Source organism: Andrena cerasifolii, chromosome 3 (assembly GCF_050908995.1).
Source record: "Andrena cerasifolii isolate SP2316 chromosome 3, iyAndCera1_principal, whole genome shotgun sequence".
Classification (NCBI taxonomy): domain Eukaryota; kingdom Metazoa; phylum Arthropoda; class Insecta; order Hymenoptera; family Andrenidae; genus Andrena; species Andrena cerasifolii.
In genome coordinates, this window is record NC_135120.1 from 13,141,068 (window position 1) to 13,158,382 (window position 17,315).

The 17,315-nt window shown below is 39.4% G+C and overlaps 4 protein-coding genes across 5 annotated transcripts; 1 reads left to right on the top strand and 3 right to left on the bottom strand.

Annotated features, from left to right (window-relative positions):
* Nucleotides 1-432: 432 nt before the first annotated feature.
* Nucleotides 433-3,529, bottom strand: LOC143366830 (uncharacterized). 2 transcript variants are annotated; one of them, XM_076808237.1, is made up of 3 exons: nt 2,618-3,529; nt 2,342-2,464; nt 433-2,308 (listed from the first exon to the last, which is right to left on the bottom strand). In XM_076808237.1, the coding sequence occupies exons 1-3, from the start codon at nt 3,527-3,529 to the stop codon at nt 476-478; spliced, it is 2,868 nt and encodes a 955-aa protein (XP_076664352.1). In that variant the 3' UTR covers nt 433-475. The 2 variants fall into 2 exon arrangements, with proteins under 2 accessions (XP_076664352.1, XP_076664351.1); XM_076808236.1 differs by having other exon boundaries at nt 433-2,464.
* Nucleotides 3,530-5,165: 1,636 nt separating this feature from the next.
* Abo (de-etiolated protein 1 abo) lies at nt 5,166-8,281 on the bottom strand. The gene is made up of 8 exons (XM_076808243.1): nt 7,516-8,281; nt 7,298-7,435; nt 7,080-7,224; nt 6,868-6,976; nt 6,585-6,777; nt 6,225-6,508; nt 5,929-6,135; nt 5,166-5,852 (listed from the first exon to the last, which is right to left on the bottom strand). Exons 1-8 carry the CDS (start codon nt 7,921-7,923, stop codon nt 5,669-5,671), a joined length of 1,668 nt encoding a protein of 555 aa, XP_076664358.1. The 5' UTR covers nt 7,924-8,281; the 3' UTR covers nt 5,166-5,668.
* Nucleotides 8,282-9,320: 1,039 nt separating this feature from the next.
* On the top strand, nt 9,321-11,055 carry Smn (survival motor neuron). The gene is made up of 6 exons (XM_076808264.1): nt 9,321-9,584; nt 9,786-9,968; nt 10,098-10,212; nt 10,318-10,603; nt 10,697-10,767; nt 10,928-11,055. Exons 1-6 carry the CDS (start codon nt 9,543-9,545, stop codon nt 10,984-10,986), a joined length of 756 nt encoding a protein of 251 aa, XP_076664379.1. The 5' UTR covers nt 9,321-9,542; the 3' UTR covers nt 10,987-11,055.
* Nucleotides 11,056-11,081: 26 nt separating this feature from the next.
* Nucleotides 11,082-15,603, bottom strand: LOC143366835 (katanin p60 ATPase-containing subunit A-like 2). Its single transcript, XM_076808247.1, has 8 exons — nt 15,123-15,603; nt 14,355-14,425; nt 13,749-13,904; nt 13,054-13,330; nt 12,812-12,980; nt 12,336-12,448; nt 12,068-12,267; nt 11,082-11,521 (listed from the first exon to the last, which is right to left on the bottom strand). Exons 1-8 carry the CDS (start codon nt 15,183-15,185, stop codon nt 11,143-11,145), a joined length of 1,428 nt encoding a protein of 475 aa, XP_076664362.1. The 5' UTR covers nt 15,186-15,603; the 3' UTR covers nt 11,082-11,142.
* Nucleotides 15,604-17,315: the final 1,712 nt, after the last annotated feature.

Genomic DNA, 17,315 nt, shown 5'->3' on the forward strand with positions numbered 1-17,315 from the left:
GATAAGCGGTGACGCGCGTAGAGCCCTGTGTCGTAAATGAAGTCGTATCAGATTCATCAACAGATAACACGATTTTATGATTCATATTTCAGAGCGCGCGCATCCCTAGATTACAACCAAAAGTCGATATTGTCACTTTGGATATATGTAGGTATGTTTGCACTACATGCACTCTAACGCATCGTTCTATAATTTCTGAACGTAACTGTCACATCGTAGTATGAACCAGTAAGTTACATTCAATTGCAATTCCGCAATTCTATATGAAAGTAAGCTTTGAAAAAAAACTATATTTCGCAAGTCAAAGGTCAACAAAAATTAGTGAGAAATTTTCCACCTACACATGTCATAGATTCTCGATCGCACGGGATTATTAAAACGACACTTACCGCATTATTATGTTATCTGTTTCTTTCTTGTTTTGTTTTTCTCTTTTCAAAACATATCAACCTTTTGTTTTAATAAACAACTAACATCACTCTTTAGTAGATTGATCCTCGGTAAGAACTAATTTTTCCTCATTGCCGAATATAGATCCATCATCTGACAAATCATTTGCCTCAGCCGTTAATAAGTCGTACTTTTTCTGATCCCGGACCTTTTTATGCGACCTTTTAATAGACGTTTCTCGTAACAGTTTGATATAATTTCTCGTTTTCAAAGAATTTGGTGGCGTGACATTCTGTAATAACTTTTCTGTGCTCGTGCTCGCCAAATTTTCATCACTTGCGCGACTACTAGCCGACCTTTCTATATCTATATCTACATCTATATCATCATGGTCGATTGATTTATTCGTGTCGTACACACCGATACAATCGTCCGAAGATTCCAACTTATCGTACGTGACGTTTTCAATATTCTTTGACACAGCCTGGCTCTCTTCATCGCAACAATTATTTCTAACCAACTTGAAAGTTTTCCGTGAACAATTTTCACGTTTATTCTTTTTGTGCGATTTCTTAATGGAATCCAGATTGGAGTATAATTCTACGGTTGACATATTTCTTGGCGTCAACCTTCCAGTTGTATCGTTTGAATCGTCGCAATCGTGTATTTCCGTTGGCACCTCCTCGCTGGCAATACTGCTATCAAGTTTTACTGCCGCGAGAGACTTCTCGCCCGGAATTCTCGTCGTGTAAATATCACGAAAGTTTGGAACAGGCGTTAAACACCTCGACAAACTGATGTTCGCGACGGCTTCATCTGAAATCTCATTTTTCCCCAAAAGTAGATCGTAATAATTCTCTTTCACGGCTGATGGAATCAATGAGCGTTTCCTTTTAAGAGGCGTGAAGATCTTAAATTCTTCTGCGGCCGACGCATCGGATTCTTGTAATTCAGAATCACACGATACATTATGAGTGTCACGATCCAACGACACATCCAACGGTATCTTTCTTTTACTTGGAGACAATCTATTGAGAGATGCGGTCTCATCTACATGCGTCGCGGAAGAGGTAGACTCATCCACATTTGTAACAGCGTCGGAGTTCGATGAAAGACTTCCCAAACTCTTGTATTCGGGTCTACCATCATCACTCTCCACTTTAATCTCATTGTCAGTATCTCTGACGAAATCAACCTCTTTGTTAAAATATTCTTGTCGTTTCAAAAATCCAGATACTATTTTGTTATGTTTATCTTTTCGGTGAGACTTTTTAATCGAGCTATATTGCGACAGTAGCAGCCTACTAGAATTTATATTTTCCGGGGTACACGCCCGCTCCAGATGATTACTCTGTTCACTGACCAATCTATCGTCTTCAGGGTTTTCCTCCTTTTTCACATCTTGCCAACACTTTGTATCTTCCTCTCCCGTCACTTCCACCTTACATTGCAAAACTTTTGGACTAAACAATTTCCTCCTATTATCACCTTTACTCTTGCTACGAGATTTCTTTATCGAATCTTTAGCCAAACTTCGTAAAACATTTATATCATTTTCAGGAGTAATTGATTCCTGTGATTTTAATACGATTTCTGTTGTTGGATCGGGCGTCACAGATCGAACCTCGGTTCTCGCATTGTAATAGCGAGCAGACATGCTGCTCGTCTTAACGTCATTAATTTCTTCAATTATTTCGTTGTGATCTGCGATTTGACTTTCACATAAATTTTCATCACTTTCCTTCGGTTCTGGTTTTCCTTTTATATCGTACCTGTGAAATTTCGATGGACCGCTATCACAGTTTAGTATAGAATCCAATACTTTCTCAGAATCTTCCGCGATATGTTTCCGCTCTTCCGTATAATCAAAAAGTGAGCCAGTATCTGAAATACCATCTTCAGAATCGCACACTGGTATGTCTTTCAAATTTAAGCTTTTATCAGAATATAGGTCGATAGGAATATAGTCGTAATCTTCCACAGTGCCGGTCTCGTTTTTAGATATGCCTGCATCATTTTCAAAAACATTCGCAAATTGTGTTGCATAATGCTCGCTCCGCTTCGATGACCTCTCCTGTACATTATAATGTAAAGTGAAAATCATTAAACACATTAAACCAACATTTAAACATCATATAAGTAACCATGAAAGAATACAAAAAATATAAAAAAAAGAGAAAATCTTAACCAGGAAGGATAAGGGTCAATCGAGATCCCATTCAATTACCTTTTTGTGGCTCCTTTTGATAGCGCTCATACTTTCAGGAATTATACGAATGAAATTTTCGGGTGTGTGTGGCCTATTATCATCGCCGTCGCCGTCGTCATCGTCGTCGTCGTCGTCGCCGCCGTGAAATTCGTGAAACAAATTTCTTGATGTATTTGTTGCAATATTATCCAAACATTTAGGTCTTCCTTCGATGTATTTGAATGAATGTGAATTAGGGGTACTACTACACATAACATTATCGATAGTTTCTTTCAGTCGACTGGGTAATACTGGTGCGAAGCTGGTCGAGCATAAAGATTTTCTGCTTAATCTTGTATTGGGTGTAGAATAGTGTAATGTCCTGTGACCTTTCGTACTTCGTTGCGACGGTGTCTCATTTTGGTTCTCATCGATAGACTCGGAAGACGTAAATGTCAAACTACTGTTCGTAGTATCATTAGGATCATCATCGTAATCTAAAGTTTTGTTCGAGCCGAACACGGGCGAAGTAAAGCTTAAGCTTAACGCCTTCCTTATACCTTTTCTAGCGGGCACAAATCTTTTCGGGCTGGGGGTTAAATTGAAATTTAGCGATTTCTTTATTTTCGTCCTTTCGTAATACGCACGACTGCTGCTGACATTTAGAGCCCTCATTATTTTAGCAGACCTCGAGAGATGTTTATCTTCTACGAAAGAACTGTCCTCCGAGCTAGAGCTATGAATATTTACATCAAGGTACAGCGATCTACTTAGCTTATACCGAACAAAACGTTTGTTTTTGTGCGGAGCTGATCTACTACACGAGACATATCTATGCTTCGATAAGAATTTGCTTTCTTCCAAAGGACTCCAAGGAAGAAAACATTTTTTATCCAATTGTTTACTATGAATATCATTATCATAGTCTTCTTTCTTCTTATCGTCATTCATTTTTATAGCTGCAACATCAGCGTTAAACATATAATTTGATTGGTTTAAATAGTAAGATCAATATATAAACATGCATATAAAATCACCATCGATCTACAGCTCGCTATCTGTTGCAAATATTATTCCGTCACTCTGGGTAGATGAATCTTAACACTCGATACTTGTTAAGCAATGAATTGATATTCAAAGTATGCCATGACACATTTTCAAGCTAATAAAACAGACATCTGATATTAATACTGTTCCGTAGCGCATACAGCTCTTGTTTTGTAACACTGCAACAGAACAGAAAAAGAGGGATATATTGAAATATAATTACATTAAAAATACCTTAAATGCTTAGATACAGATACGAGTTAATTAGCAATATGCAGAAACTTATATTTTATAGAGGTATCATAATTACTATTTCTGTCAATGAATTTGTCAAAAACGGAAATAAACACAAATGACTCGAACGCAAGTAGGTATGTGCGTTATGACAAACGTAACTTGTTTAATAGTAACTCAGTACGTAAGTATGTATGTATGTAAGTAGTATGCAAGTATGATTTGAAGAAAAATGAAATTCGGTGATTATTACGCGCTAACACGTGCCTTGGAATATTTATTTATACACAATCGTTTACTTATTATTGCCAATAATAGTATTAATAATGTTTCAAGTAATGCAATGCTTGAGTACGCGCTGTATGTTTATTACTATTGCACGTCAATGGAAAATGTAGGTTAAAATTTGTAATGCGTACACCCGAGAGATGCGTCTATACGTGTCGTGTTCACTACACTCATAAGTACAAGTGTATGTATATGTAAGTAGGCATCAGTAGGCATCTGTAATAATAGCTTTACTGCCTAGGCATTACGTATTACGAAATTGAAGAAAATGTATGTACTTACAGTTCCAGATAATTGATCTCTTTGAAATAATATCAGCTTGTCGACGTGATCACAAATAAAGCTGAAATGTGATACTGGAAACTAGAGTCTACACGAAACTGCAGAACTATTTACATGGCTGCACCACCTACTCCCCTGTAGAGCTATGGAGTCACAAGCGCGTTTAGCACGAGATACTTTCCAAGAGAGTTTCGACACAGACCAGGAATGCGCAATGTACAAAACTTTCAACTGAAATATCACGTTATAACTTTACATGCGATTTATTAGTATGGCTTCGCACAACTTTTACGAGGATTCAACACTTTGCGGACTTGCTTTGACTTGTTTTCGGTCGCTTTCACTACGTGAGTCAAATCACAAATCCTTGCGGCTTACGCTCTCTACGACCAATCACCTATCGTAGTTACGCATGGTTCCAAGTGCAGATAGAACAAAATCGTAGAGGAAAATTTTGCACTGTTTAATAAACACTATCATCCTGCGCAGTTACCCCAAAAGATGCCCACGCCCTCAGATCGTAAATAAATAAATGTACCAACCCTTTGCGTGTTCGAGAACATAACCTTTCTTTCAGCGAATCGAACTACCGCAGGAAATGAATTAATTTGCATAATTTTGCAGTTGTATCTTAAAACACAAACCGTTCTTCGCCAAATGAAGTGGATTTCATTCCAATGAAATTATTCCTCGCAAATTCTTTGGGAATTAGTCACCTTAGGAATGGTAGACAACATCGTTTCATGCAATGTTTTATTATAGATCTTGTATATATAAATTCATGTTAAATATAAGTACTATGGAAAGTACCCACAATGGTAAAAGATGAAAAAGTTTGTTCTTTCACAGCTGTTTCAATTATTTACATGCATTTTTCACGTATTCCCATATAACTATCTTATAAAACAAATACCTTGCTAATTGAACTTGATGATTAAATATGTCTAAAGTTGTTTTTTTTTTTTAACACCGAACACCTTCAATTTGAATCGTGCCAAGAATCGTAAGAAATTACAAATTTTATTAATGGTTGTTACTTAATTAATAAACTTCGTCGTCTACGATTTCGTGGAGTGGTTTTCAAGCAATCTATACTATATAGCATTATTTACGACTACTTGAGACTGTATGTACAATGAGATCGTTTTTATTGGAAAGAAGAAGATATACTATGTAGAGGGGAAAAGGAGGGGTGACGAATGATAATAATCAGCGATATTTCCATATTCCGATGGAAGGTTAAACGTGTCTGACGTGAAAACTGACAATGTATTCAGCATTCGTCCGCTGAACGGATATGGCAAACGGATCCGTCGGATGGAACGTGAACGCCACCAATCGTCTAGCAGCCGTAGGTGTCGTACGGCCTAGCATCCCCGCATACATTCGAAACTTTAAAAGACCAGAATCGCGAGCATAAAACCTGGAATAAACATTTGATTTTAGTGAAAGTAAGCGTGATATTAAGTTGAATACCTATAGAGTATAGATATGTATACCTTATAGGGTGTTCTCCGCACGCTTTGGGACGCTCCATCATAGATACCCATTTATCATCGTAACAAAACAGAGACAAGTCCAAATACGGGGAACTAGAGTAAGATTGCGCGCAGATCGGCAATTGAGCGAGCAATCTCTTCGTAGCTTCTGTAACACCGCCATATCTAGCACTTACTATAGTTTGCTTGAATCTTTGTTGTAACAGTCTGTAAGAAAGAATTAAGGCCACAAATGACTGTCGGCCAGGTATCGATTCTTACTAATTAACAATAAGTTATTTGTAATTGTATTATACCTTGCGTATATATTATTAGACGGAGAACACATGTATTGACAGTCGGTACTCATCCTAGCATTTCTGAAGAAATCACTAAAGTTCTCAAATTGCGTTAACAGCTGCGTGGATGCGTTATCGTATGCAGCTAATATCTTCGCTGAAACCATATCATAAACCACCAAAAGTGCAGGCTGCGCGTTAGGTTCGTTCGCTTGAAGTGTTGCGACTTCTTCACTGGCAAACCTTACAAGTATATGATTCGTGTCCAATAATTGCATCTTCCACATTCGTAGCGCGTTCAACTGAAACATTAACTTGTTAAAATTACACCGTACACGTTAGCATAGAACAGTGGTCGTAGTGAAAGCATAGCGATACCTGGTCAAAATATTGATAGAAACGTCTTAATTCGAACGGATCGTTTGTTGTATCACTAATGTATGCTGCTCTTTTGTACAGGTAAACTAATAACTTGTGCTTGAGGCTATTTATTGTAACGTCTCTAAATGGACGGCAATTTACTCCTGGACAAGCACTTGTAACCAAATAAGCATCATCTTCTAAACAGAATCTGTTGTAAATTAGAGATAATCGCCAATAATATAATGTAGCAATTGCAACTAATAGAAGTTAGGGGATACTCTTTTTAGACGAATGTTACCTTCCTATCGTTCTAACATTTATAAACATTCCGTCAAGGATTTGAAATATGTGAATAGTTTGATGTTGCACAGACAGCACCGCCAATATATCTTTATACAAATAAAGACCTGCATAAAGAAATATATATTCCTCTTACTTTGTTTATTACATGCTCAAAACAGAATGTTTCTCGGCAGCGTATAATCTTTAATCGAAAAGATTAAGAATTACCTTGATTGTGAGATAAATATATCTTGTCTACTTTAAAATGTCTAGTGTCGCATAATTTCCCTCCACGCAAATCAACCAGATGTAAACTGTAGTCTTCGAGCGGTGACCTAGGATTCGGAGTTAACGCTTCATTGTTGGAATAAATCTTGAAGAATCAAATTTAATTTTACGCAATGGTTCAGGAAGCAGCTGGTAATTAATTTTCAATAGAAGCATACCTGATAGAAATGTGGCCTCAATTCGTCCGGAATATGAGCAGCTGATCCGACAATTACATACCGGCCGTCATCCGTAAACAGGCTACATTCTCTATTTAACTGTTCATTACTCTGAACAACATTCACGATCCATTTAGCCTATAAATGTTGTTATATGTACATGTATGGTTACTTATATCTAATCCAATCGGTCGGTAGTAATTTAAAGCACCACTTACCTTAAAAAAACGATTGAAAACATTACTTCTAATTTGAAAACTATGTTCATCATTCTTATGTCCAATGTATTCACCTTCGCAATTCGCTAATAAATCAGCAGCTGCAGATGCACCGCGATATTCATAAACCTCTATGGATGTTTGATCGGCGCTGAAAGCTATTAAGTAACGTCCATCGGGGCTAAATTTCCTGAGAAAACACGGCGGTTTCTCTACGTTCATAACAGTGAAGTTTGGAAATACATTCTGATAAAATTGTCGAGCGTTGTGCACATGTGTTCCTGGGTAAAGGCAACCAAACGTTTCCCGACGCTTTAGGCGTACCACTATGTTTTGTGGACCTATTTTACGAGGCTTGATGGGACAAGGTTCTGTCACATATTCAATCTTTGCCTCTTTCTCAGCCATTCCTTATGAATGTTCGCGATATACATCACAATACGCATTTCACTTAATTTATTTGAACGTGTAAATGTCGCAACGCGCAAACATTCTTCTTTTTCTCAGCTATGAAACACTTTTCATTCGAGTAGTACCTCTTTATTGGTTATATTGGACCTTTTACGCGATTACGCGTGACTTCAGAATTTTTAACCAATTTTACGTTATTACATCATTTATTAGGCGTAGATATTTGTATGTGTATAATCCGCTCATAGATAGGTACGACGATTCTTATCACATAAATATCAAATAATAAAAAGCGATTTAAATATATTTTTGTGTAACATTCATGTTCGTTACACGGGTCTGAAACAATACCACCACATAGCGGTAAAAGGTATCAATCTATCAGTGTTGAATCCTAATTCCTACCACGCGTAGCGTTACAATCTATTTCGGTACTTCATCGGTAAGCTTGCATGCGACAGTAAAATGGTATTGGGGTCCTAGGACCACACAAACCGGTGACAGAAAAATGCATACCGTTTGGGGAGGGGCAGTGAGAGGGGGTGGCGAACGCATCGTTCTGTTTAAACTCGCCCAAGTCCTCCCCCCCGCCGTGTGGACCTACCAAGTCAGGAGTAGGGGTGGAGTGCAAATCACTAACAGTGATTTATCATAGTGATCGCAGAATCACGATCACGGTCGTAAATGAAGTTAAATGACGACCGTGATCGTGATTCTTTTAACTTGAGTGAATTGTTTATTGTGATCGTAATTCTTGATCTTGATTGAATTATTTTTTATAAAATACTTCAATATAGCTTGTGTTGCAGTCAAAGCGTACTAATTCAGCGAATACATATATACTTAGTATACATATTCATAAATAGTCAATGTGTGCACGCACTGATGTGATTGGCTAAAGTATTCACATATACATTAAACATTTTAACTAAAGTAAATAAATATTCGTTAATTTAAATAGATCAAGAACAATTACATTGGTTCAAAATATACAACTGAGATTCTATAAGCACAGTGAGGCCTTGAGAATGTTTCAAGAGAAATTAGAAATTGGGGTTATGTTGCGCGTGCAAAGAGCAGTTATGCTTTCCATCAATTAGGTCACGAAAATCGCGAATCACTGATCTGCCTGCACCAATCAGAAGCGATCACGAAAATTACGGATCACTGTTCTGCCTGCACCCATCAGAAGCGATCAGGAAATTCACAGATCACTGTGAAAAATCACCGTGATTGGGAATGAACGTGATCGGATCACTCGTGATTCACAAATCACGGTTCTAGCCAACACTACACATAACTCGTCTCTCCACCGGCGGACGAGATATCCATTAGGGATTTTCTCCAGGAAGAAAAAAAAGGTCTATCCTATACCTCGTCAGTGATTTAAATGTTTGACAATGTAAAAATGCAAAATGCAAAATGTCTTCAAGTAGCAAATAAATGAATAAAGCGACTAATAGAATTGTTTAGTAAAGTTGCATAGTAAATTATAATACGCGGTGGTTGGCAACGGTGTGGTTCTGCCATTGTTTATATACAGTTGTATACGAAGGATGGAATGAATTAAATTTTTGAAGAGAAATTTGACATTTCATTAATAGTATTTGGAGAAAATGGCTGACGACAACGTCCTGTTTGTCCGAGGAAACGGAAATGTATGTTCGTCTCCGTATTATTTTTAGTTGAGGTTATGATCCGTTACCCCAAAATATCTCTGCTAAGTATACGAGTTTCTCTCCAAACTTATATTAATCAGCGATATTTCCAATGATTTGTGAAAATCAATGGCCTTCTTTATAAAAAGGAGCATTTGAAATGCTCACGTACATTCCACCATATGCATATATTTTTATAAGGATGCGAAAGCAGATAATGAAGATGTTTGGGACGATCGCGCACTAATACAAGCGTACGACAAAGCAGTGAACTTAGCGAAAGAGGAAGTTGCCAAGCGGATGGGCATGGAAGTGGATGCTCCTCAAGCCAAACAGAAGTCGCAGAATTTTAAACAGCCTCAACATACAAACACATCTTATAAGGTCATGATTTTACAGCAGTATTAGGCGCTCCGTATAAGACAATTTTCAACTGTCAACTTATAAGTTTCAAATCTTCTGTCTCTTTCATTAATTACAATATTAAATCGTACGTGAACTTTATCTGCATAGAAGTGGATCGTGGGGGCACCTTGCCGTGCAATATACTCGGAGGATGGAGAAATTTACGAGGCAATAGTGTCAAAAATTTATGAGAACAGAGGGACTTGTATCGTAAAATTTGTAGGTAATGCTGTCGAATAAACTGCCGTTCAAGATTAACAAGTGGAAATCAGTTGCGTACAGTGTTCTATAAGTTTTAAAGCGACAATGTATATATTGATGATTTCAGGGTACGGTAATACGGAGAAGGTGGAGTTGAGTTCTCTTTTAGAATCGGAAGGCTTGCAGAGTCAGATAGCTCAACAGAAGGATTCCCTCGCCGAGAAATTGAACGAAGGAAATGCAGAAGCTAATGAGACAAGTGTAAACTCAAGAAGGTACAATGGAGAGAAAATGGATTTCGAATCGGAGGAAACGAAAGCGTACAAGCATCGCTTTGTGCCGGGACCATCTTTCAATTCTATGGTAGATATGATGCCGCCTGCGCCTCCCTTGCCGCCGCAATTGATGGCTAAGTAAGCACTAGATTTGCATGATTTTGTACTAATCGATCATTTTCTATTTCAATCGGTCGAGGAATGTGAAACTCTAATGGGAAACTGTTGTAGGCTTCCAGACAACGATGCAGATGCACTTTCGAGTATGCTAATGTCATGGTACATCAGTGGTTTTCATACAGGTACTTAACTTACATTCGTGTCTTCTTTTAATGCTGTCGCGCATTTTGGTGAAGCGAAGAGAAAGTTTATGAACAATTAATTAATTATTAATCTCTTCGATTCGCCGAAATGCGCGACGGCCTTTAAGTAGACTTTTAACTGACTGTCAAGCTTTTACAGGTTACTATCATGGTTTGAAGCAAGCGAGGAGTAATCAGGAGAAAAGGAAAAACTGTTGACTGTATAAATGTTTTTTATTTGAAATACAATTTTGTAACACAGTGCGATAATAATAGAAGTAAAAAATGCGTGTTTCATTTATTGTGGGAAGACGAAAAGTATTTATTAAGTATCTCGCGATGTAACTTATAAGAGAATTTTTCATCATGTATTGTTTACGCGTTGCCGATTACGGTTCGATGAAAGTCTAAGTATCTTTGAATAATATCTTTGGTTGCAGGTTTAATTAATCTCAGCGCCGCAAACAAGTGCCCGATGTCATTTATATGGTATCCCAAATCCACTACTTTTATCTCTTTATTCTCGATTCGTTGCCAAGTAGGCTTCGATTGCGATATCCATGCTTGCTTGCAAACCAACTTTATCTCAGCGCCCGAGTAACCATTCATTTGTGCAACTAAGTTATTATATTCTTCCGTTTCTATCATCTCAGAAGAAACATAATGCGCCAATATATCGTGCCGAGTCTCTGCATCAGGTATCGGTACATAAATATGTTTCTCCAGACGTCTCAGTAAAGCTGAATCTATGTTCCTGGTAACAAAAGTATATAACTTTAAGTGGTTCTAGGACGAATATACTCAAAACACAGACATAAATTGACCAAACGATTCACGGATTTGGCTGTTTTTCATAAATGATACTCGGGAGCAAATGGCAGAAAATGAAATGGGCGATGCTACGTGACAAAATAATACGAAAATTAAGAGTAATTAAACTGCGGTGGAGGTTTGGTTTTTTTGTAATTAATGCTGAAAAATTCCGAGTGAGGAACGCACGAGAAACAGGAGCGCATACAACACTCCCTACTGACCTACGCAACGCGCGCCGCTGATCGCCGAATTGCCATTCTTCAGGCGTTCTCCTCACCTCACTTCAACAGTAATAATTACAAAACGAAGGCTCAAACATAAATTTGTTATTCTTGATTTTCCTCTTATTTTCGGGTCTAGAGTCACCCCTTAAATTCCCCCACACGTATTTACTCATTACTTTAGATTCGTTAGAAGAAGTTTAGTCAAAGCCTCTTCCGTGAATTTTAATTATTAGTGTACACCACATGAAATTGCCAGCACTCACCAAGGGACGTTAGTAGCAGCCAACACCATGACATTAGAGTTCTCACTGGATAATATTCCATCTAGCCTGGAAAGCAGTTCCGCTCTAAATCTTCTCGCGGGTTCGGATAACGAGTCATCCTCCATGCTCGTGGCTATCCAGTCTATCTCGTCGATGAAGATAATCGTGGGCGATTGAGCGTAGGCAAGATCAAAAAGTACCTATCCAATTGAATGGCGTGTGTCGATGAGAAATTCAACGGTAGAGTAATAGGTACCAATCAACTTACCCGAATATATTTCTCAGAGTCCCCTCGCCATTTACTGATCAACGAGCTGGCCGTTATGTTGAAGAAAGTGTAATTGCATTCCGTCGCGACCGCCTTCGCCAGCATTGTCTTACCTGTTTATCGAGTCCCTTATTCATCTTTTATTTCTAACATTAGAATAAGGTTGACCATTTCGGCTTTTCGGGAATCCGAGATATATGTTTTTTTAGGGACCACCCCTATCTCTTCGTAGACTCTGTTACACCGTTGCCAAGTTAGTAGAATCTTAAAAGCAAACTTGTGGCTTCGGTTTCATATTGACCACTTTCTAACTTTAACCCCTTGACAGTTTAATAAAATTTCATATTCCGCTTAAAAAAATATATATTCGACGACAAATGATTGACATTAAATTTAGAATTGGGGACAAAAATTCCGGGGACGAATGGTCACCTTACATTAGAAACGTGAACATAATACGAGAGCTCGTATCTCACCTGTGCCAGGTGGCCCGTACAGTAAGATGCCCTTCCAAGGGCTGAATTTTTCACGGAAGAAAATCGGGTACTTCATCGGGTACACAAGGGCGTCGTATATGGATTCTTTCCCCTCTTTGAGGCCTTTCACATCGTTCCAGGTAACGTTCAAATTTGTCAGTATAATTTCCTAAGTCAACGCACGCTTCAGAATTAACTCTGCGAATGAAATCTTTTTTTCTGAGAACTTCCATCGGGCTTACTTTCGAGATCTGTTTAGCTACGCCCTGCAACACCGCGTCCTCAGGATAGAGGTCCTTGATGACCTTCGTTATATCCGAGCACGTGGATAGTTCGGGCGCCTCCTTCGTAGAAGCTTGGCCACCGCTTCCGAAAATCGGCATCACCGTCATCGCGAGACTAATATCCTGTGGAACGAAATCATTCATCTGCTGATCGGCTCCCTTAGTTTCCAGGTCACATCTACTCGCGTTCCTGCTCTCGTGCTTGCTCTGCGCCGTGGCGCTCTTCTTGCTCCCCCTGTAACATTCGAAACCCCCTTCGTGTGAATTTGGGCAGGGAACAAAAATTGCGTTGTAACCAGGAGGAAATCCCCTACATATTCACAAAGTTTCAGAATTTTTTGAATTTTCGGGTTCGGGATCTTCCCTTGTAAGTCAGTGGCGTCACTTGGAAAGGGGACAGTGTGTTTAATTTTTTAATATTTTGAATTTTCTGTTTTCTCTTTCATGATATAAAAAATAAGTTTATAAACATCAACGTGTTAAAAAGCCTTCGTAGGTCCGTGTCTGAGCCGCGGGTCATAGGTTCGCCACCACTGCCATAGAGGGTATATAAACCGCCAGTAAAGGGTGTGGAGCTTACTGTTGCAAACGAGTCTATTTGCCGTCCAATTAGCGTTTTACAAATTACGTAAGTTAAATAGACACTGGCTTACACTATAGTCTTACAAAGAGTGGGATATTTGTTGAATCTTAGGTGGTAATAAGCATCAAAATCCATGAGGATCATTTCCAAGTCGATGTTATCGCAGACTCGAACGTCTTCTCGTAGTTGGGCTTCTGCCGAAAGTGCGTCGGAAGATCTCGTGAATCTGTAAAGAGATTACTGCCTTCAGTTTATATTTCATTTCTGATAAATCGTCAATTATAGCCAATCAGTCGCCATCAATTTCTAATACAACAAATTTATTTCTGAATTAACACGAGAATTTCTAATCGTTCGCGAATCCGCGGTGGGCACACTGGGTTGTTCATGCCCATGGCTGTTTTTTTACTGTTTTTGACTTTTAAAAAATCTGAAAAAATTATGGTACACTTATTCAAATCTCTACTTTAATATACAATCGTTATTCGAGTGAAATGTACAAAGGATTAATTACGAAAAATAAAAATTCGGAAGGAAGTTTAGAAAAGCGGCAATTTGCCCGGACATAAACGACCCAGTGTGCCTACGGCGGGCTAATTTTTGAAAGATCGGTCTAGCTAGAGGGACTTTCGCATTTAACCACTCGATTAAAATGAAATTCAATGACAATGCTCACCCATGATTTTCCAGATAGCTCGCTATGAGGTAGAGAAGGTAGGTACGCCGTTCTCGATTATTCTTCGCCACCTGAGTAAAAGTTAACGCGTTCGGGATTAAATTCTCGGACACAGTGCGTAGTCCGAAGGTAAAGGGGAAATTGTAGGAGTCGGGAATATTGTAATTTCCGTTGGGAAGGTGGAAGATTTTTCTGTTGCAGCGATCGCGACGGGAAACAAGGACGATTACAAAGATTAAAAATACTACAATTGAACAAAATAATACGTATCAAAGCTAAGGTGATCATTTTTTTCTTAGGCTTTCGGGGGACATGAAACATTTGTTTTTTAGCTGCCACCTCTTCGTAGACTCGGTTACACTGTTTCCAAATTAGTAGAATTTGAATAGCAAACTCGTGGCTACGGTTTCGCATCGACTATTTTGTGACGTCGAAGAAGAAATACAGAATCGGGGACTATTACCGAAAATCGGGGACAAATTAATTAATTAATTTCAGAATTGGGGACACAGTGTTCCGGGGACGAATGGTCACCTTAGTCCAGTGATTTACAACCTGTGGGTCGCGACTTCGGTTGTGCAGCAAACAAGTCACTTCCGAGTTACTGCAAATTCGTCTACATTTTTCTAAACGAGAAGAATGCTTAAGTAAGCATTAGAACTATCGGGAACTCGCGTGATTGCGACGGCAGTCGATTCGGAATCCCTTAGTCGAACGCACGTGTAGACAAGGGCGCGGTGCACGACGGAGAGCAAGCGTTTTTCTCACCTTCTCCCGCAGATTGTGGGAAACTCGGTCCGAGTTCCCTTGCAGCGTCAGGCCGTTGTTCATCTCGCTGGTGGGGAAAGCAGTGCCGCTTAACTAACGAGCAGAATTCTGTTAATTGTCTCTCTAAACTCAAAGAAGCTTTTCGCTCGTCCACCGCTCAAGGCTTGTTTGAAAAAGTACACGAACTACTCGTTGCTATGGGGATGCCGATGACGCGCTTTCCTCTTCGACGGAGCAAGAGGGGTGTATACCTCTCTGCGCTCTACCGTTGAACGGTAGGGGAATCCCCCACTTCTGATCGGTTTTCTGCATCGACCATTACTTTTTCTCTAACTAAATCCACGTTTCCATTGTTCCGGTTCTGCGCGCTACGCCAGCTTCGACATTGCCAGGTGCAATTAAAAGTTTCCGGATAGTTGTAACGATCTCGCACAGCCTCGCGAGGCATCCCGCGCAAAATGCGGGAGCGAAATGCCCAACTGTGATAAGTGACGCACTCGGGATTTAATCTTGGGTAAGGTGACCGTTCGTCCCTTATTTCCGGGGACAGTCCCCAGAACACGATTTGTGTCCCCGGTAATGTTTCTCCCTAATTCTGAATTTAAGGTAATCGTTTGACCCCCGATTTTCGGCAATAGCCACCGATTCTGTATTTCTTCATTAAAGTTACGAATTAATCAGTATGAAACCGAAGCCACGAGTTTGCTATTGAAATTCTACTAATTTAGAAACAGCGTAACCCAGTTTACATACGAGTAGAGGCCTCTAAAGGAAAATCCCATGTCCCCGGAATCACCAAGAAAAGAAATAGTCACTTTAATCTTAAGAGCAGCCGAGTTGAACGGCTAAAAATATTTTTAATGCAAATCCAATGAAATTCATTAGGTGATTATAAAAGTTTATATATAGAATAAAATCCAGCTTTCTTCTCTTTTGACAAAGCTCCTGAATTACTTCAGTCGTGGTTACATCAATCTCCTTTTTCCTTGTTCTTTAGGGGGTGCCAGGGCCTTTTGCACCCCCCCACTTTGGGTGTGCCACTGGTAAATGGAAATTAATAAGTGGACGTCGAGGAAATTCTTCTTACCAAGGAAGCATCGATATCCACCACTTATCATATTCCTTAAACGAATTAAAAAAAAATTGTCGCTTTTTTCTCTGACGTGGGTACAATAGAAATCATATTGCAGCGATGCCAGTGTTGCAAAAGGTCCCAATTCGCCCGTATCTTCGCTTCCCTTCTCCCTCTTCTTATTGTTTATTGTTATTATTATTAATCGTCTTTATTACTAAAAAAGAAGAACCCTGAGTATTTACAGCTACCATGGTCAATGATTATTATTCCAAGAAAGCATTTCCCTGTTCCGTATGTACTTCCTTCGGCGGGCGATTCTTTCGGTGAGCGTTTATTGCGCTTTTTCCATTCCTCTTGTCTCCCGTGTCAAGCTTAACGCATTCCGTGTGCTCGCGCATCTGTCCCGCCTCGAGGTCCACAAGATCGACGTCCTTGGGTCTTTCAAACTCTTTGCCGATGCAACTAGCCCCTGGACACCCTTCACCGTCGGACGTTACGAGGGCTTCCAGCCTCCCCCGGGCGTTCCCGGATTCCTCGAAACGTTATTGCCCGGAAGACGAGCGCGGAGATAGATGTCCTCCGCGCGGGACGCTCCGTTGCAGAGAGGGCGTAAGAAATGATGGGTCCATCAGAATTTCCATTCCACGCTGAAACGTTGAGCGTTATTTTTCCCGAGAACGCTTTACTTTCTGCAAGCCGATTCGGACGCCCGGTTGCTTCGCCGCTTTGTTTAACGCGATTCTGGACATCTCGCATTGCAGCTCCGCCGAAAATGGTAGGCACTGGATATGCCCTTTATTTTCTCTCTCGATTTCGCTTCTCATCCCTCCATTGTATCGTCGACGGGAACCTACGTTTCAGTGGAAATCCTCTGCAACCGGCTCACTTTCAGCTGGACAAGAAATTAGTTAAACGCAGTACGGATCCCATAATTTTGTAATTCTAATTTTGCAAAAAATTCACAACTCACGCGTTATAGGTACAATTATTAAAACTATCAAGCCATAGCTCCATGTCAGATTTAAAAAACAAAAGCTATAGAAAATTTAAAATAATTTTAATTATACTACTCACTATTGAATAACCCATTAAAAAGCGTTGTAAAAGAATAACAAGAA